Source organism: Diadema setosum, chromosome 6 (genome assembly GCF_964275005.1).
Source record: "Diadema setosum chromosome 6, eeDiaSeto1, whole genome shotgun sequence".
NCBI lineage: Eukaryota > Metazoa > Echinodermata > Echinoidea > Diadematoida > Diadematidae > Diadema > Diadema setosum.
The window spans coordinates 35903758-35929561 of record NC_092690.1 but is presented as its reverse complement, the minus strand read 5'-3'; the positions used below and the strand labels follow the sequence as shown (position 1 = coordinate 35929561).

Genomic DNA, 25804 nt, shown 5'->3' with positions numbered 1-25804 from the left:
TTGGTTATGCAGCCCCTCTTCGAATGCATCCTCGGACCGGGGAAGTGGGCGCTGCACACGTACACCAAACTTGAGCTGCTGGGCCCGTCCCAATCGGCCCTTGTCAGTTTTACTCGTGTGGTCCAGATTCTTCGTAGATTTTGATCGTTGGGAAAGGTGTGAATGCTTCGTTTACAGGGTGTAGCTAAGATCTCTTCAAACTATATTTTTGCAATCAAACGTTTAACAACCCGACGTCTTGCGAATAATCAACACAACAGCGGGGTACACATACGCGATACGTGGGTAGGTATGGGCCGTGTGCGTATTAACGTGTAGCAGTGTCGTCTGCTACGAAAGCTTCGGTTCTTGAGATGACGTATTCGGTCACGTGACTCACATTTGTCGAAATTTCACTTTTTTAAGGGGCGGAGCTTAGGAACTTGGACATATACAAAATCAGGGCAGCAAAATTGGATTTTCTCTCTTACAGGTGCTTTTTACAAACAACTGGTGAAAGATTATCAAAGAATTAACACATCTTAGCCCTCTCAGAGCTCAAATTCGTGGATTTCACAGCCCCTTTAAGGAACAGTGCCGGTAGTTTCCAATGGGTTAATTGTCACATTTACAACTGTAAGCCTCCCTTGAATATTCTGTGAAATTTTAAGGTTTCTATAACTAGTTAGTGACAGGGAGTACTCTTAAATGGGGCATGTTGACCCTTTATGTGCTCAAAAACTTAATTACTTTTTAGCTTTCCAGATTTTTTCATCATTTTTTTTTTTCTGTATTTATTATTTTTGATAATTTCTCTGAACTTGCTCATTTATTAAAGGTTAGAATGCCTACTCAGTTGTAGCAATGCACCTTTTTTTAATAGTCCAGCTGACAAGCATTATTAAAACACAATAGTGTTCAGTGGGTCCTATTCATTGGCAATTTCCTAATGTCTGAACCAATACTGACAAAGAAAGCGCCCCAGCATCCTTGCCAATGGGTGAACATAATGGCACTAATTCAATGTCTGCAAAACTTTGCTGCAAACATTGATTAGATGACATAATTTTAGATTTGACTGGGTCCAGGGGACCGTTTGATAAAACTTGTCATCAGTGACAAGTTGTCATAGTTGTGACAAGCTACTGAAATCCTTGCATCTGATTGGCTGAGGGCAAATTTGTCATAGAAATGTGGCAGTTGTCACTGATGACAAGTTTTATAAAACGGGCCCCTGGTATCACTAACATTCTTGTGTTAATAGGATGCGTCTCTTGTACGCTGAAGAAAGCCGCTTGATATGATTATTCATTTTAATCCCACGCTCCCTTCAGGTTTACGAGCAGTTTAGTGTACTACGGCCTTACAATGAATGCAAGCAACCTTGGGAGCAACATGTACGTCAGTTTTGCCTTGTCCGGTTTGGTGGAAATCCCTGCATACGTTTTCGGCTTCTTCCTATTAAACAGGTAAGCTTTATGTTGTCATCAAACATGATGATTAGTCTCAGATGGTTCTTTTATTTGTACACTGCCAATCTCTTCTGCAGCTTTGAATCACCTGTACATTCCACTCTCACAGAAATCTTGCAGTGAAGAGAAAGTTGTTCTAGGGAGAGCAGTGAATTAGAGATGACAGTTTGTTGATGTCCCTGCAGGATACAAATGTATGTAGAAAAGAAATCTGTTACCATAGAATGCCAGTCCTGTAATCATGATGGTAAATGACACTTTGTATGAAAGTGATATCATGGCCTTGTCGTGGATGCTCACAATTAGCACATTTTGTGTGCATTATTAACCCGTTGAGGACGAGTCCCGAGTATACTCGGGCAGGTGTCTACGGGAAATGGGTGTTGTAGCAAAATCAGTCCGTCATCAACGGGTTAAAGAGGAGTCATAGATTTTCTGACCTCTCAAATCAAATCTCACTGAATATACAGGAAGACCTGATAGGACACAGTGTCTTTGCATAATTATCTTCCTGGCAAAGACTTCAATATCTTTTGGTAATTTTGGTGTAATCTTTGGTAATTGTGTCTTGGTGGAAAGAGTCAGTACCTTCAATTTAACCCCTATAAAGTACAGTCAACCTTCCCTATGCAAGTTGACCTCACACAAGTTGAAGAAAATGGTTTAAGCTGAAGAAAAATATTTATATTATATATAAACATGTTAAATCAATGATAAATCACTGTAAGTTGAAATTGATGTAAGTTGAAAGATTGTCTCCGATCCCTTTGGCTTTGACTTTGATATTAAAGCATCTTTGACTGCATTTGAGGACTGTTGCACACAAGATTATCCGGTCATAAAAATAAATATGATTATACAAAGTGAAATATCAAAGTTCCATGAGTCACACTAGCATACTAGCCAGTATCTTTTCCTCACTCAGTAAGGGGCATGGCTAAAAAACAACAACAAACAAACAACAAACAAACAACAACAACAAAAAAACAAGAAAAAACCAAAATTGGCTTTAGCTGCACTAATATAGAATATTTAGTGAAACATATTCTCAGTTGCTAGTGTAGTAAAACAGCTAGCCCTTTATTCTCTTGCCGAGTAGCCATCGAAATCCATCGACTGCAAAGCTTTGGATTCTGTTTGTACTAAATCCAACTGACAAAGCATACATTGTACTTTGTGTATATTCTCACTTTTTTTCATCCTCTCTTGGTTCTGTAGGACTGGTCGAAAGAAGGCGATGTGTGCTTCCATGTTCATCGGTGGTGCAGCCTGTCTTAGTATGCTCATTATTCCTGCCACTGGTAAGTTGTATACAAATGTATAGAGATACTGTATTACTTCATGGATGTATGTCTCCATGTGTGTAGGAATGTATGTATGCATGTGTGTATAAATGCATGTGTGTATGCATCAGACCCACCAAGTCTTATGTGTGTATACATCAGACCCACCAAGTGCCATGCCTTATGCATGAGACTCACACTTTAAAGGGCATTTCATAAGCTCATATATGTATGCCTGACTCTCATGCCTGATGCGTGAGACTCGCGCTTTAAAAGGCGTTTCACAGGCTCATATGCCTGACAAAAATTTTCTCATGCCCAACAAAACAAAACAAACAAAGAGAACGCACAAACAAACAAACAAACAAACAAGCAAACAAACAATCAATCAAACAAACGGAAACTGCATTAAAACATGTACAGTATTTCCAACCAGTAAAAGGTCACATTTTCATGTAATTCATTGTACAGTTGTACGTTGTATATATGTGACCCTGCATCACAAAACCAACAAAAAGTCACCATGTATGGATTTTTAGTTAGGAGCAGATCCTGAAAGATGTATCACTCAATTCGAATGGACTCTCCCAACCTAATCCTGATATTGGAAAGAAAGCACATACTCTGGAAAATGTGAACTGAGAAAAGAGGCTCTGAAGTACAGGGTCTATTCAAGCGCTTAATCTTTACCAAGCTGTGCTAGCTGTGTGATGAATGGAACAAAAAACAGGATGTCAACCACCACAGCAACAACAATGAAGGGATTACCAGCTTTACCAGTAAGCTGAAATTAGGCATGCTTTATTAACACATTCTGTAGGTGATTAATGCCAACTTTCAATGCAGTAGCATTATTCTTTCCAAAGTTATTGGAGGTGATAGTGAATAGTATGGATAGGGTTTTTAAGAAATGAAAAGAGGACTCTATGAGAAACACCTAATCACACTATTTCACAAAAAAGTGTTTAAGAAAAACTGCTAAAAACACCAGTTCCTGTTCGGTTTATGATCCCAAACTTTAGTATAATGTAGAAGAAGAGTTGCTCTTTCAGAAAATATGAAAATCTCAAGATTGGTTGGGTTGACCCATTTCAGCTTTTTTTAGTCCTATTACAAAATCAGTGAGTGTGACTTTTTGTTTGTTTTGTGATGCACGGTCACATATAGAAATATTTTTTCTTCATTAGTATTGATACATCAGATTGCACCATTTTGAGTGTAAAATATTCAAGCTTCTAAATGTTTGTGATTCTAATTCGGGACACTCCCTTCCATGTCCTTCTACCCCCTCTCCCCATATTGCAAAATTGCATAAAGTATAACATGGTGGAAGCTCTGTATTTTCATGCTTAAGCTAAAGTCATTTTGTGAATGCTAGCCACGCTGGACTTAACTGATGGGGAAGTGAAAAAAAAGAGAGAATTTATGTTTTCTTTTCTAGAATTCATGATTAATATAATTGTTAATCTAGATTTTATACTACTATGTGTTTCACTTTCTGTAATTATACTTCACTTAGTAGATATTTGTGATATGATAACCATTTTTATCTGTTCAATTTTAGGGTAGCGCTGAATATAGAACGAAAAAAAAAAGTATGTTTACATGATATACATTTAAGCGTGTTCAGCAAACAAATTATCTCTTTGTCTGTGTGTTGGGCAGTTGCTTCATGTGTAGGTGACAGAAGAATTTCTTTGTACCTTCTATGATGTAGCATTATGTATATTGTATCCCCTTTCTTCTGCCAGTACGCAAAGAAAAAAAAAATATCAATAGGAAAAATGTCTTAGAGCAGTTCAATTCTCAGTCTTTTTGGTTTATTCAAAGATCACCAAGATCCCGCAGAACTTTTTATGCCTTTACTTTTTGACAAGATGTTAAAGGGATAGTACAGTATTGGTGGAGATGAGAATTGGGCTTTTAAATTTTTGCGAGATAGCAAGAAAACAATTATGATATAGCACAGAGCATACCATTTTAAAAGGAATTCAAAGTTTATTTGATGAAAATCGGGTTTGGAATAACTGAAACATCCAAAAACAAAGTAAAACAAAGCGATCGTTACAAAGTGTGGGTCCCACACTTTATTAGAATCGCTCTTTTTTGGATATCTCAGCCATTTCATAACCAATTTTTATCAAATAAACGTTGAATTCCTCATAGAATTACATGCTCTTTCATATTTCATAAGAGATTTCTCATTATCTCATCTAAAAATGTTAGAAACCTGAAATTAGGTCTCAACCAGAACTGTAGATCCCTTTAAAATGTTTGTCTTTGTGCATATAGATGAAACAATGGTAAATATAAGAACTGGTATGGCTCTTGTCGGTAAGATGGGAATTTCGTCTGCATTCAACATCGTTTACATCTACGCAGCGGAGTTGCTTCCCACAGTATTGAGGTAAGTTTTATGTGAACACAAACAACTAACTATGAAACATCTTTACATCCATCTGTATGTATCATAATGATCGTGTGCAGTTTGATGCATGGGTTCAACAAATGACATATGAGGCTTGTTTTCCATAGGGAAAGCAAGCAAATGAATCTTTTTTCTTAAAGTACCGGTAGATGATTTACTGTTCTTATGATAAAATCTACAGTTTCCATATGAGACATTATCGGACAACATTCTTATATGTTAGCAGAGTTGGTTCTGATTAAAAAAGTTCTTAATTGAGGGTATTTCATTTTCTGTTTGAAATTTTTATAAGATATTTTGCCTTTTAAAGGGGATGGCTAGTAACTGATCAGTGGGGACTAGTGAGAATGCTGGTTGATGATTGTTCTAATTCTTGTGGGATTCATTTAAGAGTACATTATATATCTCTTGTTGTGTGAAAATTATTTGCTTCAGATCGGTCTCATATTTAAGTAATGTGCAGTTTAATGCCCCGTCAGTGTACAGGCATGCTAACCTGGAAACATGAAACTGCACATTACTTGAAAATGAGACCATTCTGAAGCAAATAATTTTCACAGAATAATAGATGATGTACTCTTAAATGAATCCCACAAGGATGGGAACAATCATCCCCCAGCATTCCCACTGATTCCCACTGATCAGGTACTAGCCATCCCCTTTAAAGGGGAAGGCTAGTAACTGATCAGTGGGAATCAGTGGAAATGCTGGGAGATGATTGTTCCAATCCTTATGGGATTCATTAAAGAGTTCATTGTATATCTATTGTTGTGTGAAAATGATTTGCTTCAGAACGGTCTCATATTCAAGTAATGTGCAGATTAATGCTCCGTCACTGACCAGGGACGCTAACCTGGAAGCATTAAATTGCACATTACTTGAATATGAGACCATTCTGAAGCAAATAATTTTCACACAACAATAGATATACAATGAACTCTTTAATGAATCCCATAAGGATGGGAACAATCATCCCCCAGCATTCCCACTGATTCCCACTGATCAGGTACTAGCCATCCCCTTTAAGGAAGGAAGGGTATATTTTTGGGATCATAATTTCATCTTCATTATCAGAGAAAACAGTTTTGTAGTGCGAACACTGCATATACTGGAAATAAGTTACACTGAAACTTCATCTTTAGGTATACCTCATGGTGCTTTGTAATGTAGGATTATTAGTTTACATTTGAGAATGTGGTTTCTTCTCTCTCACTCTACAGGAATAGTGGTATGGGAATTTGCTCCATGGCCTCCAGAATAGGGGGAATAGTTGCACCCCAGGTACTCCCCATGGTAAGTGGGAATCAATAATATGCATCCTCTCTTCCTACATTTTTATTATTTATAATCATTTGAAAGTTATAAGATATTCAGAGATGCAATACAAGTTTCGGGAAGGTTTATCTTTAAAGGTCCTGATTACCTTTGGGAACACGGTAAAAAAAAAAAAGATACAACATTTAATGCATATGTGTAGGTCTGTTGTACCACAAAACATCCTGTCATATAAAATTTTCATGATAATGCCTATATTATAAGGAGATATCTTCATTTTTCTCAATAAACTGTAACTGTATAAATATGGTTTAGTCTGGCCACATTGTTGTTATAACTATTGTTCACATTTTGTATATTTAACAATACTTAACCTGTTCCATACGGGAACCTGGTGGCCTGTATATTGAGTCTATGGGGATTTCAGAATTCAGTATGGAATGGGTTAACATCATTCTACTGATTCAAGTATTTACAGTGGTCGTTTCTATCCCTAACTCACATTTTCGAAGTATTTTAAAGCACAAAAGCTGAGTTTTTGTTTCATCTACAAATGGTAAATTATGGCTGTCATGTTTATTTTCATTGATGCAATAACATATCTCTTAATATGTCAGAAATAAGTGGAAGGGGATGGGTATGAGTGAAGGATTTGGGTGATCAAGCTCCTTGAGAGAATGTCGAAAATGACTCAGGGTTTTGTACAAGGGCCAGGCAGTGTCTGGAATTACAGTGATTTAAACACTTACAATGTACATGTACCTCCTCCATGTCATTAACCACCAGGGGAAATTCTTTATTTGTTATTTTTTTATTTTTTCACATCACATCATATTGGCAGAGGTAGACAGTTGGAGAAGAGTATACTATCTCAGATGGGTTTTAAAATAAGTACTACTGACAGGTATAGTCATCTTGCCATGTGATATGAATGAGAAACAAAACAGCTTCAAGAACTATCCAATAGTATTTATGTCACAGTTGTCACTGATTGATTCATTGAGGTTTAATTGTTGTAAATTAAAAAAAAATTGCTTTGTCTTTGTTCTGTTCTGTTTAGTCATCAGATTAGCAAAGCTCTGTGTAATTATTTTGCAGGGAGAAGCAACAACATATCTTGTCTTTGGAACCACCGGTCTGATCTGCTCTGTGCTAGACCTGAAGCTGCCGGAGACCTTGAACAAAGCTCTCCCTGAGACCATCGCAGATGTAGAGGGCTCGGTAAAGGTACCAACACCAGAGGAAGAGGAACTCATGAATTACAGAAAAAGTGATGAGGACTAGCCGGGCATGGGCCAGTAATCACAGACATTGGTTCATTATCATTGACTCTTTGCAATGTCAACGTAAGAAAAGATAAAACAAGCCAACCACCTGGTATTGTAGGCATATTAACTCGGTGATGATGAGTCACAAGTATACACAGGCAAGTGTCTATGGGAAATGCGTGTTGTAGCAAAATCAGTCTGTCCTCAGTGGGTTAGAAAACAATGATGAACATCTCATACATGTATAGTAGAATACTTTTCAATTACAAGGACTGCAAAATGATGTGGGATGCACACCATACTTACTTCGTTTTTGACATGACAGAGTATTTTAATTCTGTGTAAGTCAAATTCAAGTTAAACATAATACAGTGTCTTAAAAACAACAAAGTGTGCTGATAGATCCACCTTGGAAACTATTATGGTTGTATTTCATCTCTAACTACAAGCAATATTTCAGTGTTGCATGTTGGCTGAAAACCTGTATGTCTGCGTGTCTTGTAGAGAGATGAAAGCTTATGTTTTACAAGATGCAGTAAACCTTGTGTGAGAGGGCATAAAAAGGACCAAAGAAGAGCCATCTACTTACGCACATGGCATTGGATGCTTACATGTGTACACAAAGTTATAGGACCATCTTCCTTCACCTTGAGTTGAAGAGTTTGATCGCAAAAGGAGCTAACTCCATTCTTTTTAATGAAGTTGAGATATTTGCAATGAAATTTGTTAGAAAAGCAACTTATAAGAAGATATGGAATATCTTCGATGAAACCTTCAAGATTATGCCTTGAAATTTTACAAGTGCAGTATCACTTAAAAAGGTTTTATTTTGGTCTATGCGATGATGGAGCTACTTTGAAATACGTACGGTACGTCGGGAGTTCACGTGATCGGAGCTGCACTTAAGTGCAGCTCCGATCTAATGAACTCCCGATTATTCAAAATGGTTGTCAGTGAAAGACGATATACCATTCACACCCGCTACATAATCTTCATTTTCAGTAAGTTGTAAATTGTGTACATGTCATTATTGATAACATAGACATGAAGTATGATTAATGAAGATTGTCTTTAATGAGTTTGAGGTGACAAAAATGATGTTAATTACCAAAACTCAAAGCAATCGGCATGTTTGCTTTGTGTTTGCTTTGTTGTTGTTCACCATCTTGGTACAGCCCTGTCGCGTTTTTATAGCGACTGGGCTGTGTATAGTTAGGTTGTGGGATGATATCTGTTTGACTGGTGATGCTGTTAACTCTTTATGTGCCATGGTGGAAACCCCCTGTGTGCCACGTTATTCTGAGACACGAAGGTAGTCATGCTTTGAGAAAGAATTCTGCTTTTCCAATTTGTATAACTTCTACAAATTTCTGTTAAGATGGACATAATAGTAAGCAAAGTTAAAGAGGATGCCAAACTTTGCTTCGATATAATTTGTATGACAAATCTATTTTCAATTTGTCTTCTGAATGACCAGTTGCTACATTTCGATACTGGAAAGGCATGACTTTTGCACATAAAACCGTGACAGAAACTTACAATATACACGCAAATCTAGTCGGGAACACCGCTTGATAGTCAATCACCAAATAGAATGCAAGCCTTATGTGAGAGGAACAAAAGCGCGAGAAACGCTTTCATTGTACCGCGGGATTAGCGATTTATCGATCGGTTTTGGCGGCTTTGTGTGTTGAGCAGAATATGCGAAGTTGGCACGCCGTCGACTGAGTTGGATGTGCGAACATGGCACATAAAGAGTTAACGCCTGGAAGTTAATGACCTTTGAACTTTATACCATTTATAATATCCTGTGATAGAAACCTTTGAAATGAACTCCATGGCAAGCTCAGCCATGAGTCTTGTCATTTCACATAGACACAAGCCCAGAAGTAAATTCAGCTTTAATGTTACAATCCTTTCCCAACAACCTGATCGTCTGAACACGCATTCACTGTCAAATCACATCAACCACAAACTCCCTCTTTGTCAAAAATTGCTTGATGGAATGATTTGTGGGAATTTACCCCACAGTAGAGTTTTACTGAATGCCTTTGAATGGTGAGTAACAGGTGACCGTGCACCTGTCACAGACTATTAGACACTCACACACACACACTTTTTTGTTTTATATTTTTTATTTGAATTTCATTCAATAACAGACCAATGTCTACAGTGAAATTAATCAATATCTGCTTCAATACATACACATATAAACTGTGCCCTTGAGAATACAGCATACACACACATACGCATCTATGGTGAAAAGCGAGGACCTGTTTTACCCATAAGAATTTTACCACATAACCGAGGATATGTGTGTCAGTAGGACTCTTGTCAACCGATGACTTATTCATGTACGTGTATTACCATCCAACTGAGTACTTATAATAATAATAATAATCAAGGACCTACAAACGTGTACCCAGCTACATGCAAAAGCATGCAAAAGCAGACTGCTTGGAATGGTCTATGTGCTGAGGACGTCCTCGGTTCTCTGTGTGTCCTCAGTTTAAATGTAATGTTCGTATGTGTGTCCTCGTTTTACACCATGGGTATTAGTGAACACACACACACATACTGTATGCAAGCATTTCACACCATCACCACATACTTACAGCATACCACCTGCATGCAACATTTGGATACATGGGGATCAAGTCAGTATCACAGAGAATTTGCCTATGATGTAGCATGCTATTTGTCGTATTGTTGCTTTTTTATCAGTCCTAATTCAATACCTGTTGACTTTAATGCACTTGACAATATTTCCTATACACAGACTTTCCCCATTTAGGACCAAAAAAGAACTACAGTCAAAGCTGTCTTCAAACAGGCAACCACCTGTCTATAGTGGCCACCTGTATATAATGGCCACTTTTTTCATCTTCTTTGGGTGGCCACTATAGACAGGTTTGACTGTATCAGTGGTTGGTTATATTTTGTCTCTTCATTGATATTCACTCAGACTTCCACTGTGTGGATATTGTTTTGCAATTTGTCAATTTCTGCAATGTGTACTGTTATAAAGTGTCCAATCAGAAATCAAGAAATGCATTATATTCATGTGTTTTGTGGCTTGAAAAAGGAGGGCTCATTTGGTCTTTGCAATGTACAGATAATATTATTAAGGATATCTCTTCTGACCATGGCAATATGCAGGAAATATTACTCAGAATGGCTATTGTACCTTAAAGAGAGCCTTTTTTGAACATTTCGATATATGGGTGTGGTAGCAACAAAGTCAAATATAGCATGAATGGAGTATTATAATGTTGTAGTGCTACTAAACAAGTGTTCTTGTGCCTTTGCCAACAATGCACAAAGTAGTGCTTGAAGGAACAATTTGTAGGAATTTACCCCACAGTGGAGTATTACTGAAGGCCTTGGAACGGTCAGTGTTTATTTAATGAGTCATATTATGATGATGATGATCCACATCATTTGTTTAGCACCATATATCTGTTGTAAAACATGTAAAGGTGCAGACTCCTCCAAGGGAGTTAGCAATTGAATGCCTGGTGAAAAATGTGAGTCTTGAGTGAGGCTTGTTCATCTGAGCAGCATCTCATTATCATAGTAACTAGAGAAATATGAGAAGTACATGTATGTCAAAGAAAGAAAGAGTTTTGTAGAAGTTAGTGTTATGAATGTAGGTGGGATATTATTCGTCTATAGGCTTATCAAAAGTGTGGGCTCAGTCCTTCGATTTGACATTGCCATTATGACAGTATTATGTGTGCATAACCAGGTGACCATCTCTATAAACCATGGTCAGAGAAAGCAGTGTGCTGATAAACACTTTGCACAAAGATGTCTTCACTGGAGAGGAATCAAACTCGGCGTTTGCTGCTCACAAGTACATAGGAACCTAGTTATAAACTGGTCTGATATAATCAAATCTTCTTATAACAAGGTGATTTAGAAGAACCAACTCCCAGAAATGCCTACTGTTACCTTTTTTTTTTCTTGGGGGGGGGGGGGGGCGGTATTTTGAACATTTTTTTTTTCTTGCCTAGAATATCAAAGGTTTCATGGAAAATGCTTTTCCCCAAAAAACTGTTATACATGTATTACACATCTATTGCAGGAAAGATAGAAATACAGTGCACTCCCTTTGTAACGAACACGGTTATGATGCAATGCCGGTAACAACAAAGAGTAAAGATTCAGGTCACAATAACGATCCGTTCTATGTATTTTTTGTTTTGTTGTTGTTTGTTTCTTTGGTTATAGCAAAATTTTGATATAAGGAAAGAAAAGGACTTCATTATAACGGGAGTCCACTTTAATGTTGTTCACCAAAAATTACACCTCTTCAGCCCTTGGAATACTTCATTGCTGTTTACAAGGCTAGCATCCCTGCATGTCTCTATTTAATTGCTTTTGTATCCTTATCAGGGCCGGCGCAGTGTTTTCAAAAGTGTGGGGGCCCACTTCCGGGTTTCAAGAGCTAACAAGCCAAAAAAAAAAAAAAAAAAGGGTCCTCAGCTCATCTCTCTCCGTCCACTTCTGGGTTTCTTCAGCTGACAAGCAAAAAAAAACCCCCCAAAATCAAGACAAAACAAAAAAAGAGCCTCAGCTCATTCTCTCCCCTCCCATTTCCCGGTGTTATAAAAAAAAAAAAGGTCTTCAGAGACTACACATAGCGTTACCGCCGCCATACTTCAAGATCTCTATCTATTTCTATTGTAGTGCCACTTCACGTACTTCCGGGTTGAAACAAGTGTGGGGGCCCAAAGTGATGACACCTTTGTATTCCTTTGTATGGTGCACAGAAAGTGTGGGGGCCCGAGCCCTCACGGCCCCCACGGCTGCACCGGCCCTGCTTATATAGCGAGAAACCAGATATAACACAGTAAATGTTATGGTGTGTATATCTTTGTCATAACAAGGTTCCTCTGTACATGAGTTCACTGCTGTATTATCTTCTTTATCATAATATTGTGCATCGACAGGTTTCAGGTTAACAGGGTCGTTTGTCAGAGGAAACTAGTATTCATGTTTGAAGCTAAGACTTCATTATTATTTGCACTGGATGGACTTCAGTAAATCTTAAAACCAAGAAAGCTTATCATTTTGTATTAAACAACTCACTGTATTGACTTTTATATAAGATTGACTGACCGTCTTTCTGCAAAAGAGTATTAAGTGCTTGGAATTCAGTCAAATGCGATGCTGGTTCGCACTGAGAGACCATGCAATGATGTCTATTTAAAATCAGTCGAACATATTTTTATTTTTATTTTTTTTTTACATTGCTTTCCTCTGCAATCAGTGTTTGAAATGTGATATGGCACAGCTTATTGATAATGCAATTTATTATGATATGATTACTGCTGTGACAAAACTTTGTGGTAAACGACCATGATATTGCTATTTATCTGAAATATTATATGTTCTCATTACTAGTATTTTAGTTCCTCTTAGGGTTTCCAAGCGTTCTCAATTTTGGCTTGTCTCTTAAGTTGTTTGTCCCTAATGTAACAGACAGTGCATTTGATATCACATGTAGTCAATCTCACTCGAGTTCATTTTCTTAAAGGGATTGTACAGTTATGGTTGAGACCTAATTTCAGGTTTCTAACATTTGTTGGTGAGATAATGAGAAACCTCTTACAAAATGTGAAAGAGCATGTAATTCTATGAGAAATTCAACATTTATTTGATGAAAATTGGTTTTGAAATGGCTGAGATATCAAAAAAGAGCGATTCTAATAAAGTGTGGGACCCACACTTTATTACGATCGCTTTGTTTTACTTTGTTTTTTGATGTTTCAGTCATTCCAAACCCGATCTTCGTCAAATAAACTTTGAATTCCTCTTAAAATGGTATGTTCTGTACTATATCATAAGTGTTTTCTTGGTATCTCGCAAAAAGTTAAAAACCCAATTCTCATCTCCACCAAAACTGTACTATCCCTTTTAATGTAGATATAATGTTTGTTTGTTTGTTGTTGTTTTTTTTTCTTTATGAAGAACTCACTGCCAATATGACAGACAATAGCAATGTCTATTTTTGTGTAGTTGTGATCAGTGACAATTAAGTATGTTCTACGTGATCATAGGCGAATGTACTTATTTCTGTCTTCTGTCGTAGTTGTGATGTCAAAATGTTAACCGAGTGAAGTAAAGTTACATTGTTTCAGTGTAAAGAGGGGCCAATGATGGAAGCTTATTGACCTTGGGAACATATTATAAATATTATTTTCTTCATGTAAAAACATCTACCTGTAATGGCAATTTTAATGTCTTCCAAGTTTTCTGTAGCCATCCAAGCAGGTACAGAAAAAAAAAATCCTGCATACTGTTAACAACAGAATGTAAAGTGGATTTCATGTGGTGAATTGTATATATAATAAAGTAACTTGTACATGTGACATGATGTGCTTGAAATGCTCAATCATTTAACGGTATGTTGTCTTTTGCCTGGGTATGTTTTGATATTTGGTTCATGCCCCTTAAAGGGGAACTCCAAACCACTTAAAATAATAGTCTGAAAATTGAGAGTAGATCATTGCAAGTACAACAGTGAAAGTGTGATAGAAATGGGATAAAGATTAGGGCATTTTTGAAATTGTGAAGTTTTGCTCCTTTTTGGGAAAACAGTTAATATGATATGCAAATAGTGAGTTGATGATGTTACTGCCTCACAACTTGCCGTGTACATTGTAGGTTGTACATAAAATCAGTCATTTTGTTCATATGGTATTATGCCACGATCTCAAATAATGATAATTGCTGCTTGCTCATTATTTTGAAGATATTCGGCCAGGAAGAGCAAGGATTTGCACCCTTTTGACAGAAGTATTCAATTGCCGTTATATGATATGTATTAAGTACGGTGTATTTATTTATTTATTTATTTATTCATTTATTTATCTATTTATCTATCATTCCTTTTTTTTTTGGTACACGATAAGTGGAAGATTGTGAGATAATAACACCATCCTGACAATAGGCATAGATTATCTATTCATATATTTTTAGAACTGTTTAGTTAAAATTAATAAATGAATAAAAATGATAGCGAATCCTTACCAAAATTTAATAACTTCTTTACTTTTCATCTGATTTTGATCAAATTTTCACTGTTGTGCTTGTATCATTTGACTCTTTCTTTTCAGACCAACGCATTGCTTGGCTGGAATTCCCCTTTACGTGTGGGAATGCAGTCACCCAAGACCTTTGTTGTTGTTTGGGAGGGGGCTGGGATGTATTCTTCTATTTTTCTCTTTTGCGTGCATGTTAAGTTTAAGTGGACACAAATCACAACTTTGTGAAAAGATTGGACCAAAGAACATTACACGTCCCAATGAAAACGGCTGAACAAAACAATATGATGTTTTAATAATTCGAGATAACTACATTAACAGTAGACATATAGCATGAGAAGATGTCAATGTACTTTGATATTTTAGTTTCACTTAGAGTCACATGTTCAAGTGAATATCACAAAAAGGTATTTTATTACATTTGTTGCACATGGATACTTTTAATAACTGATCATTCGAATCAAAACTTAATTGGAAATAACGTAAGTGTGAATATTACACATTGCGAGGCGTATTCACTCCTCCGATTCACAGGGTACTCAAGGGTCAATACACATGAAATTTGTGTTCAAATGATTTTGCCGTTCTTCCAAATCATGCTCCTAACATTAGTACAAAAAAAAATTTACTTCATTAAATACAAAACAAATAAGTGGATGCTTTTCCAAAGTGTTTATTGACGGACGACAGTTAACTGGTCACTGATAGATCAGCGCAAGTTAATTCTTTGTTTGAACAGGACTTCCTTTAATTGGAATATTGTTCGAGCTGATGCATTATAATGTTGCTCTCGGAAAAGGAGTGAAATATAATGACTAATTGAGAAAAAGAAAATGTCATTTGTACCAATTCGTACATATTGTGCTTAGTAGTACAATATAAAACTTACTGACTTGAACTGATAAAAAACACATTACCACATTATCTTGAAGTTCCTCATTTGTACGTAAACGTAAATGCAATCTGAATTTTGATTATAATCTTCATTTCTGCTGCGTAGTAAAATGAGTTATCCAAAACCCATTCCAACTATTTGTTTTCATGACAGTAAAATCAGCTGCCGTTCATTCTTTATAATGAAATATAATATGAAGTCGTCTCCTGGAATAAAGTGTTTCGTTATTATGGTTTCAAGCAGAGCAGACACAAAATTTAACAACTCCCCTCCCCCCCCCAAAAAAAAAAAAAAAAAAAAAAAATGATATATATATATTGTCCAGTGCAGATTAATGCCAATTTATCATGCTTTGAGTTGTGCAGGAATGAAATTATCCACTATTATCCCTTATTATATTTTGGATCAAAAATTTGTCTTCCATTGATTGGTTAAAAGAGCTTCACGTGATTATAGGTATTTTGAACTATTTTAGAGTGTTGGTGGGTTTGACACTCTATGAAGTACTATTTGCAAAATGACGTCACTTTTATGACGACATTTTGCAAATAGTATATACTATTTGCAAAATGATGTCACAATCACCCCTCTTTACAATCAAGTGTACGTGGTCCGTCCACGTCCAGTCCCGAATTCTAGTGTTCAGGTTTGCAGCGGCCATACGAGCGCTTGCATACATGCGACGGGCAACTCTGTCGGTGCCACGGCTGCTACGTTTTTCAATTTCCGGTCTCTCGCACTGTTACGTATTGCAGGCGCTGCGCTGCCGCCGCGGTGCGGCTAAGCCTAACTGCGACCAACCCCAACACGCAGTGTTGCAGTGTAACTGTGTACACGGAGCGTCCCGGGGTTAGGCTAAGCCTATAATGATTTTCACTTTTTATTCAAATTTTTGATCCAAAATATAAAACAAATATACTTTGCCTAGTTTCGAGTTTCTTGTTAAAACTATGGGCCTCGGTGACTCCAAACTGGTACTATTCACTTCGGGGCTGCGCCCCTCAGTGAATAGTACTAGTTTGGAGTCACCTCTGCCCATAGTTTTAACAAGAAACTCTCAAGGCCAAGTATATTTGTATACTATTCACCTTTATGACGAAAATTTGCAATTAAAATGCGTTATCATTCAGAGACTCCAAACTGGTGTATCCAATCCCTGTCGAAGCTTTCTTTGATATTAAAGGGATGGCGTACGTGTGTCATTATGTTACAATCGTAAATTCTGCTAACGCATTTTTGTTAAAAGAAAATGTTGCTTATGAGGATAGTGAAAATTAATATTTGAAAAAATGAAATAATGCTCTTAAAAACATAACATAACAAACAAAACACACAAGCATTGTAATCAGTGGCATATAATGAAATAATGCAAATGCATAAATGAAGAAATTTAAAATGTACCAAGAAAATCACCTTCATTAAGCAAATTAATTGCAAATCAGTTTGCAGAAGCTCAAGCTGGAAGTAAAATGGAAACATTATGCATATGAAAGTAAAATGATAATGAAAAGAGAAAATACTACCTAAGAAGACGGCTCACATATCTTAACTTTCGCTTCTTTTTTTTTTTGATAAAATAATCCATTATTCTTCTAAACTACCTGTGTTGTTCTATCTTGTTTACGATTAGCAGTAATTATTATGCATGACTATCATTCCTATTTTGCGGAATGAAATCAGAGTGAATAATAGCGAAATGTAAATGAAAATTAGCCCCAACACCCAATATTTCAGTGTCATAGAGACCTGAATGAACCATCATCTGTTTATTGACACGTCATCAGCTCTTCGTTTTACCTAACAATTTTTCATTCGTGATGATAAGTGAAATAATTATTTGTCTTGTGTCCGGTAATGACGATCACACAGAAAATAGACGTAATATCCATATTCAACATTGTTTCATGAAGTTCTCCTCCTTGTGAAGGATCAACGTGGCTAAAATTTTGTTGCTGAATACCTTTGGCAGTTTGACAGTGATTACATTGTATTATCGATTTTCGAAACCAGCATTTTCAAAAAGAATACCAACATATCATACACATAATTTCTATATGAAACTTACACAAAATTACATTCTTCATTGAATACTCTTCCACGATATTGCAAGTTTCTCTATATCTTAAATTTGAAAGGCAGTTTACTGCAGTAGTCAATGTAGAAAATTGAATTGTAATGGATATGATAAATCAGTTTTACAACCTAGCTATAACTACACGTTGATGTTAATGGCAGGTGTTGGGTGTTGGTGTAAGGTGTTGGTGCTGGTGCTAGTGGGGTCAAGGATACGAGGTGTATGTACGAAATCGTAAGCTAACACCAGGCATTACAGGTCCTCGGTCGTATTCTCTGCTAACTTATAACATTACTTGCCAAAATACAGTACTGTGAATCGTTTGCCATAGTGTTAAACGACCTTCAGAAAAATGTGAAATATAGGCCTATATCTGATATATGCGTAACAAAATAAGTACATTTTCCATATTGTTATAAACATACAATTTCAGTACTAAAAGTCGGAAGCTTGGTTATCCCTTTCACTTCTTTGCCACACGTCGCTTAAATTTCTGCAACAACGAATTTGACGTCTTCAGGAGCATGATCTGGTTTTCCAGCAGCATCATTTCTCGCGCCACCTCGGAATAGTTCCCGCCAACAAGGCTGTTGTTGACCTCGATCCTACCAGCGATGTCGAAGTCTTTGCCCGGCTTGAGGCCAGGTAGCCACCGTTTGATCCAGGCGAGGCTGGCCTTGGCCATCTGGTCACTTCCCTCCCCCTTGGTGTCTTCAGCCGGAAGAAGCTTGAGGACGACGTGCCGCTGGTACTCCATTTCTTCCGGTGTGAACTCTCCAGCAGCGCCCCCACCGGTGGAAGATTGGCCCTTTCCTGGTGTTTGTAGGGGGCATTGCAGGGGAGGGTGGTGAAGACAAAATAACAAAGTACTTCAGTGTTCTTGATATCTTGATAATTATCTTCATGTTTCTCCCATAGCTTGTTGCAATTTCACTTCGTTTCTCGAAGCTGTTGGCTAATTTTCTTTCTCCTATCTTTCAATGTTTTAAGAGGACATTGATTTATTGCTTTGTACAAGAAATATATTTTTTCTTTTGCCTCTTCGCAGTTTGAAAAATGAGTTTCAATTAGTAAACCCTCTTCGTGCCACTTTATTTTTTAAGAATATGTGAACGCGTAAAAATTTGTGCACGTTAGACTCATTGGCAGAGAAAGGGTTAAAATTATACCTCTTTCACAAGATATAGATAACTTTTATCCTATAATGACAGGGTTACAACTGCACTTAAATCACTATTCGCTATGATGGACTTTCATTGTTATGTGTGTCTGTGCGTGTTTTGATACCTGACGTTTCCGTGTCGCTTGCCTCCACTCCCACGATCTGCAGAGCTCTGACGAGCGCCGCGCGGTAGTTGTAGGGCGTGGGGCGAACAGCATTCTTCCACAGGCTCATCAGTCGCAGCTTGTCTATGGTTCCCGTGTCATCTCGACAAGCTGTGACGTCATCTTCTCTCAGATGCAGTAGCTTTCCAAGAGAACTTAGCTCATCGTCTTTAAATTCCATGACGGCGGAGCCAAGCTCACTTAGACTGGGCTCACAATCTAACGAAGACAGTCAAATATATCCATTCCGTCAGTAAGATTATAGCATTAAAAATAATATTGAATTAAACATTTGCTTTTATCCTATTGAAATTCCATCCCCCCTACACTTGCGAAATGTTGAATAATGAATGGAAATCTGTGTACATGGACATTAAACTCATACTGTCCCACACAAGGTATTTATTTCAATGAGCATTAAAGTAACTGCATGAATTGATTTACTTTTCTTATGCAACTACATATAAACAGAAAGTCATTGGTTACGGTTTATTTTATAAATTCATTTTATGTTTCTTTTTCGTCATCCATAAAATGCGCTGGCCTTATTAAGCTTTATTGTTTATTCGGCTCAGGGTGATGGTATACATGCTTTTCAGTATATCTATATTGTTAGAGTGATTTACAGCCTACCAAAACGCGGTTGCTTTCCGAGTTCCAGGTAAGGGATCAGTGCCATTGATAACTTACCAATGAAGAATGCGAGTTCTGTATTTGAGGCCTGTCTACGCTGGTTATCTTCTTATCCAGTGATGAGAATATTATGCTCTTTTTGAGAACTTTGCTGTTTATTCAGTGATTTCAGCCCAGGATGGCTCTGCCATTGCATCATAATGTAATTTACTTCCGTTAGATGTTAAGAGTACACCAATATTTCACTCACCCAAATTGAGAGATTTTGCAATGTCACTGTATCCGGCGTTTTGCAAGGCGATGCTAAACATGTTTCTGGACTTCAAACTCTGAAACAACGCCATTGTGAGACGGACTGAACCTTTCTCTACGTCGGGCGGCATTCGGTAGTCTGCGAGTTGACCTTCATGCATCCCGAGAGCCTTTGCGAGCGGATGTACGTCATTCATCAGAAGCTTCATAGCAACGTCCAACAATTGTGCGTGATACATTTGTGCCTCCCCAAGAGGGAGGGACGAGCAACCTGCCAATCAAAATTAAGGAAAATATTCATGAATGACACGTGCGAGTTTCGTCCTGTTCAAAAAAGGAAAATTGACTCCAAAATTGTAATGAGATTCAATAGTTCTAGGCGAGTTTGACTTTATGGAGAAAGGCAAGAATTTTGTGCAATTAAACTTGAGACAAACTTCTTCATTAAATGCTTGCACACCGTAGACCTATCGTTATCATTTTTTCCATCATATATGTATTGTATTAATGATTAAAAAAATGTGATTGCTCTTGCATGATTTACGAAATATCCTTCAATAAGCATTCCTTATAACCGGGGGGCCAAAAGCTAAAAGCAGAGGTCGAGTTGCACTCTCTCTACAAACTAAGTAGACCATGCTTATTTTCAAGTTTTTATTGTAACAAACAACATTCCACTGGTCTACCTCAAAAAATTTGTTGCGAAAGCCTCCAAATCCAAGATGGCGTCCAAGATGGCCGCCATATTTACTGAATTTGTTATTTGAAAGATAGAATTTGATTGAAAGATCAGATTTCAACAAATGTGATGTCACATGAAAGAGAATAAAATTTTCTACAAGTTGATACCATTTTTGTGGGTTATTGTGATAAGTGGATTGAGATTTTAAGGAAAAAACACTCATTTTTTGATATTTTTCTGAAAAAAGGAAAATCATGAAAATGCTTGATTCAACATAAATCAGAGAAAGACTAAAGGATTATCTTGAAACGTTTCAAGAATTTTGTTTGACATATAATTAATATTTGGAGAAAATTAGGGGTCAGTACCGTTTTTGGTTCAGGAGTTATAATGTCTCAAACTTGAAAACTCACTATGTAAAAATGGCCACTTTAGTTGTGACAATACCTTGTTGGTCGTAAAAAGAGCCTGCGCGCGCCAAGACTACTACACGCACCACTGACACTGGCGCTTGTAGCAGTGCCAGTGGTGCGTGTAGTAGTCTTGGCAAACGCAGACATTTTCTTTGACAAACAAGGGTTTGTGCCTGCAAACTAACTTTTCATACCAAATGGTAGCTGAGGTGACGCTGATTGCTATTATTTCAAAGTAGATTGTTCTGAAGCAGATGAGATGAAGCAAAAATATCTTTCAAATAGAGGTAGAAGCTTGAAACAACCTTGCTATAGAAAGTTTAAAACAAAATCTGGATCAATCACTCAAAAAATTCAAGATTGCAGGCCATCAATGCTGACATAGTGTATAAAATTGCGCCAAAGTAAATGTATTATTTCGTTTTTGATACAATTTTGTCTGTTGTGCTATCTTTAACCGTCTTAGGTTTTTATGGACACATTTTTAGAACCAGTGATATTCTACTCTCCGAAAAAGAAAAAAAAAAACCAAATCGAGTGGAAGTTTTTGCTTTTGATGTGAGGAGTGAATAAAAAGAAAACGGTGAATTTAGAGTGAAATTGGAGTGACTTTTGAGTGAAAATGTTCATTTTCACTCATTTTAGAGTGACCTTAATAGGCAGGGTTCCACACTATCTTTTATTTTTGGTGGCCCAAAGGCAAATACCTGATCTTTTTTGCTGGCCCGATCAGGCCACCTATGTTCTTCATTTCTGACATTTTGGTGGCCCGACGTGCGTTTTTGGTGGCCCCGGGCCACCAGACCACCGTTAGTGTCGAGCCCTGCCTTAGGGATCACTTGTCACTCTTCGAGTGATCCCCGAGGTCACTCTAAAATGAATGAAAATGAACATTTTCACTCTCGAGTGATCCTGATATCTAATATGGGAAAGCATCTACCAATGACATAAGCTGAGATCAATTGTGACACTATAACCCAAATGAAATCAGCCTAAAAACAATGTAAGAAAAATCTGGTAACAGAAAATACAGTTTCAGCATGCTTATTTGTAAATGTGAATATACAGCACGAATTATCAATTTGGACAATTTTATTCGAACAATATACTGAAAAGTAATTTCGCACAACACATTTCGCACAACAAAGTTGAGAAATTGCCGCCATGTCGGATTTTTTTTTTTTTTTTGGGGGGGGGGGGGTTCGGATCAGAAGGGCTTTCAAGAACATCTACGGATCAGACATTATTACACATATACCATCATCATTCAGGCGTTTCTACAACAGCAGAGTAACATACAAGTAAAAAAGCATTGATACAGAAGCATTTCTTTTTTATCAAAGATTGGGCCTTACCCTAACACTGGAATGAGCTCCAACCCCCCCCCCCCAAAAAAAAAAAAAGAAAAAAGAAAAAGAAAGACCCTCAATATGGTTTACACTAGCACAATATCGTTCGGATGTATAGGAACATGTAATAGACAGCAATATAAGAAGATTAAAAAAATATATCAAATTATAAGTTATAAGTTGAGATTTAACTTTGACGCAACACACTAAAGGTATTCTACCATTGGGAGAGATATCACATTCGATTTGTATGTGCAGGTTAGTTGTATTACAAAACATTCTGCCATGTAAAAACATTATAATAAAGCCTAAAACTATACGGAGATATCACCATTGCTTTTCAAGAAACCATAGCCATAACTGTTGACAATTTAGTATATAAAAACATTCTTATCAGATCTATTTAGTATATCTAACAATATTTAGCATTAATTATACTGATTTCAGTTTGTACATTAGTTGTTCTATCCCTAACTCACAGTTTAGAACTAGTTTGAGGAATTAAGTAAAGGTGGGTTTTTGTTTTACGTGCACTTATGGTAAATAATGCCTTGAACGACAACCTCGATTAATCACCGCCATCTTGAATTTTGTGTGGATACTATTTTTATCGCTAAATATTACACATTGGCAACATTTGTGCCAAATTCCCAGCTCCTATCTCTTTTTGGAAAATACTTTCTGTTCAATTTTATCTGCCTCAGAACAATCTACTATGATGAAATGCTACAGTAATAGCGATCAGCGTCACCTACCACTTGGCATGAAAAGTTAGTTTGCAGGTACTTGCAAGTCACTAGACCGTTACAGTATTACATGTGACCATGTAAACACATTGTATGCAAAATTTATAATGCATAGATGTAATTTTTTCAAGTTTTAGACGTTCACTTGTCAATAGTGTATGATATTGCCTGTAATTCCAGAAATATGAATTATGTCTCAATCTCAGTAAATCTCAATCTCAATCGCAGGTTTCAAAATAATTCTTTAGTTCTTTTTTGATAAATACTAAATCATGCATTTTCACATTTCTTCCTTTTTTCAAAACAATATAAAAATATGGATTCCCCCCCCCCCAAAAAAAAAAAAAAAAAAAAAATTATCACAATACACAGCTACAGTGGTATCAACTTTTAGGAAGTTTTACTCTCCTTCATATGACATCAAATGTGTTGCAATCCAATGTCTCTATCAAATTTTGTTTGAAATATTAACTTCAATAAAAATGGCGGCCCTATTGGACCGCATCTGTACTTTGGAGGTTTTTGCAACAAATCTATTGAGGTGTACTTACGGAACATTGCTTAGTATGCTTAATATTATGTATGGTCTTGTTTATAGAGAGAGTGGAACTCGAAAAGTAAGCACGATCTTGGATTTGACCCTCTGTGACGTCTTTGGGAACAGATGCGTGTAAATGCATATTATGTAAAATGGGATTTCAAGTTTGAGACATTATAACTCCTGAACCAAATACAATACTGACCTCTAATTTTCTCCAAATATTGATTATAATAATTATGGGAAAGATGTTGATTTCTGCATGGTTTTCATAAACATTTTTAATTTAATTTTTTTCAACTTTTTAGAGAAATATTCATGGTGCATTCTGAAAAAAAAATGTCTCCGTGAAAACCTAAGATGGTTTGAAATAGCATTAAAATGTTCAGAATATATAAAAACCATATAAATAGACAGCAAAACAGACAAAATTGTATCAAAATCGAAATGATACATTTACTTTGGCGCAATCACTATGTCAGCTTTGATGGCCTGCAATCTTGAATTTTTTGAGTGATTGATCCAGATTTTGTTTTAAACTTTCTATAGCAAGGTTGTTTCAAGCTTCTACATCTATTTGAAAGATATTTTTGCTTCATCTCATCTGCTTCAGAACAATCTACTTTGAAATAATAGCAATCAGCGTCACCTGAGCTACCACTTTGTATGAAAAGTTAGTTTGCAGGCACAAACCCTTGTTTGTCAAAGAAAATGTCTGCGTTTGCCAAGACTACTACACGCACCACTGGCACTGCTACAAGCGCCAGTGTCAGTGGTGCGTGTAGTAGTCTTGGCGCGCGCAGGCTCTTTTTACGATCAACAAGGTATTGTCACAACTAAAGTGGCCATTTTTACATAGTGAGTTTTCAAGTTTGAGACATTATAACTCCTGAACCAAAAACGGTACTGACCCCTAAGTTTCTCCAAATATTAATTATATGTCAAACAAAATTCTTGAAACGTTTCAAGATAATCCTTCAGTCTTTCTCTGACTTATGCTGAATCAAGCATTTTCATGATTTTCCTTTTTTCAGAAAAATATCAAAAAATGAGTGTTTTTTCCTTAAAATCTCAATCCACTTATCACAATAACCCACAAAAATGGTATCAACTTGTAGAAAATTTTATTCTCTTTCATATGACATCATATTTGTTGAAATCTGATCTTTCAATCAAATTCTATCTTTCAAATAACAAATTCAGTAAATATGGCGGCCATCTTGGACGCCATCTTGGATTTGGAGGCTTTCGCAACAAATTTTTTGAGGTAGACCAGTGGAATGTTGTTTGTTACAATAAAAACTTGAAAATAAGCATGGTCTACTTAGTTTGTAGAGAGAGTGCAACTCACTCGTTAAGTAAGCGACTTTTTGGGGTTTGGCCCTCCGGTTATTATGTATTAGTCCGTACACGTTGTAGACCTACTTCCTTTTCCCACCTCGACTCACAAAGAAGTCTTAATTCACTAATTGAGTACATATTTTCCAAAGGTTTTATTTATTTATACTCACATCACTGCAACCCGTCCAAAAAAGTCTCACGAAATATTTAGGCCCAACCAATGTGAATAAAAACTATTCTGGAGTTGGTCACCTCAATGTTTAGCGAGGCCTATTATGCGTGGACACATATCTATTTACCTACTTACAAGTATATATTGCAGTAATGAAAATGTATTCCGAAAAAGTAGAAAATTCCAAATTTTTACAAAGTAGAGTGCATGATTCGGTGTTTTTTTTTAATTGGCTGAGGAAAAATTCTAAGATGTGATCTGTCATATACTTTATCTGTTGCCATAGAAACATGGCTGGAAACTTATTGTCTTGATACATACGCCATAAAGAAGGAAGTTAGTCCTAATGAAAACAGTCGAATCACCTGAAAAGTCCTCGGATGAGCGATCGTCGGTGGACGGAGATACCTTGACACTTGGAGACATGATTTGTTCGCCGCTCGACAGGATGGCATCTGTGTTATAATCAGTAAAAGATGAAAAAATTCAAATAAGAGTGGTATAGAGGATGGTTTACATCTGTAGTGTGAATGAAATCCGACAGAGGACAAGTCGTCGTCATATTATATCATTATCGCAACAATATATAAGGAAAACACGGCAACAACAAAGAAACAAGAAAACCA

General features: G+C 36.7%; 2 protein-coding genes across 2 annotated transcripts in view; one reads left to right on the top strand and one right to left on the bottom strand.

The window, feature by feature from the left end:
• LOC140230160 (solute carrier family 22 member 15-like) overlaps positions 1-7798 on the top strand; it is a 33310-nt gene extending 25512 nt beyond the window's left edge. Inside the window, exons 7-11 of the mRNA XM_072310348.1 lie at positions 1314-1448; positions 2670-2752; positions 5027-5141; positions 6383-6455; positions 7536-7798. Of these exons, the coding sequence (XP_072166449.1) occupies positions 1314-1448; positions 2670-2752; positions 5027-5141; positions 6383-6455; positions 7536-7721 (592 nt within the window). The 3' untranslated portion in view covers positions 7722-7798. The remainder of the gene's footprint in view (positions 1-1313; positions 1449-2669; positions 2753-5026; positions 5142-6382; positions 6456-7535) is intronic.
• Positions 7799-17910: 10112 nt separating this feature from the next.
• Positions 17911-25604, bottom strand: LOC140229472 (uncharacterized). Its single transcript, XM_072309724.1, has 4 exons — positions 25544-25604; positions 19936-20208; positions 19014-19271; positions 17911-18539 (listed from the first exon to the last, which is right to left on the bottom strand). Exons 1-4 carry the CDS (start codon positions 25602-25604, stop codon positions 18190-18192), a joined length of 942 nt encoding a protein of 313 aa, XP_072165825.1. The 3' UTR covers positions 17911-18189.
• Positions 25605-25804: the final 200 nt, after the last annotated feature.

Excerpts from the sequence above, each read along its gene's own strand:
- LOC140229472 (XM_072309724.1), bottom strand. The coding sequence starts at position 25,604 with ATGTCTCCAAGTGTCAAGGTATCTCCGTCCACCGACGATCGCTCATCC. Across the intron at positions 20,209-25,543 it reads CTCATCCGAGGACTTTTCAG|GTTGCTCGTCCCTCCCTCTT; the intron begins GTGATTCGACTG and ends TTTGATTGGCAG. Across the intron at positions 18,540-19,013 it reads AAGCGACACGGAAACGTCAG|GAAAGGGCCAATCTTCCACC; the intron begins GTATCAAAACAC and ends TACAAACACCAG.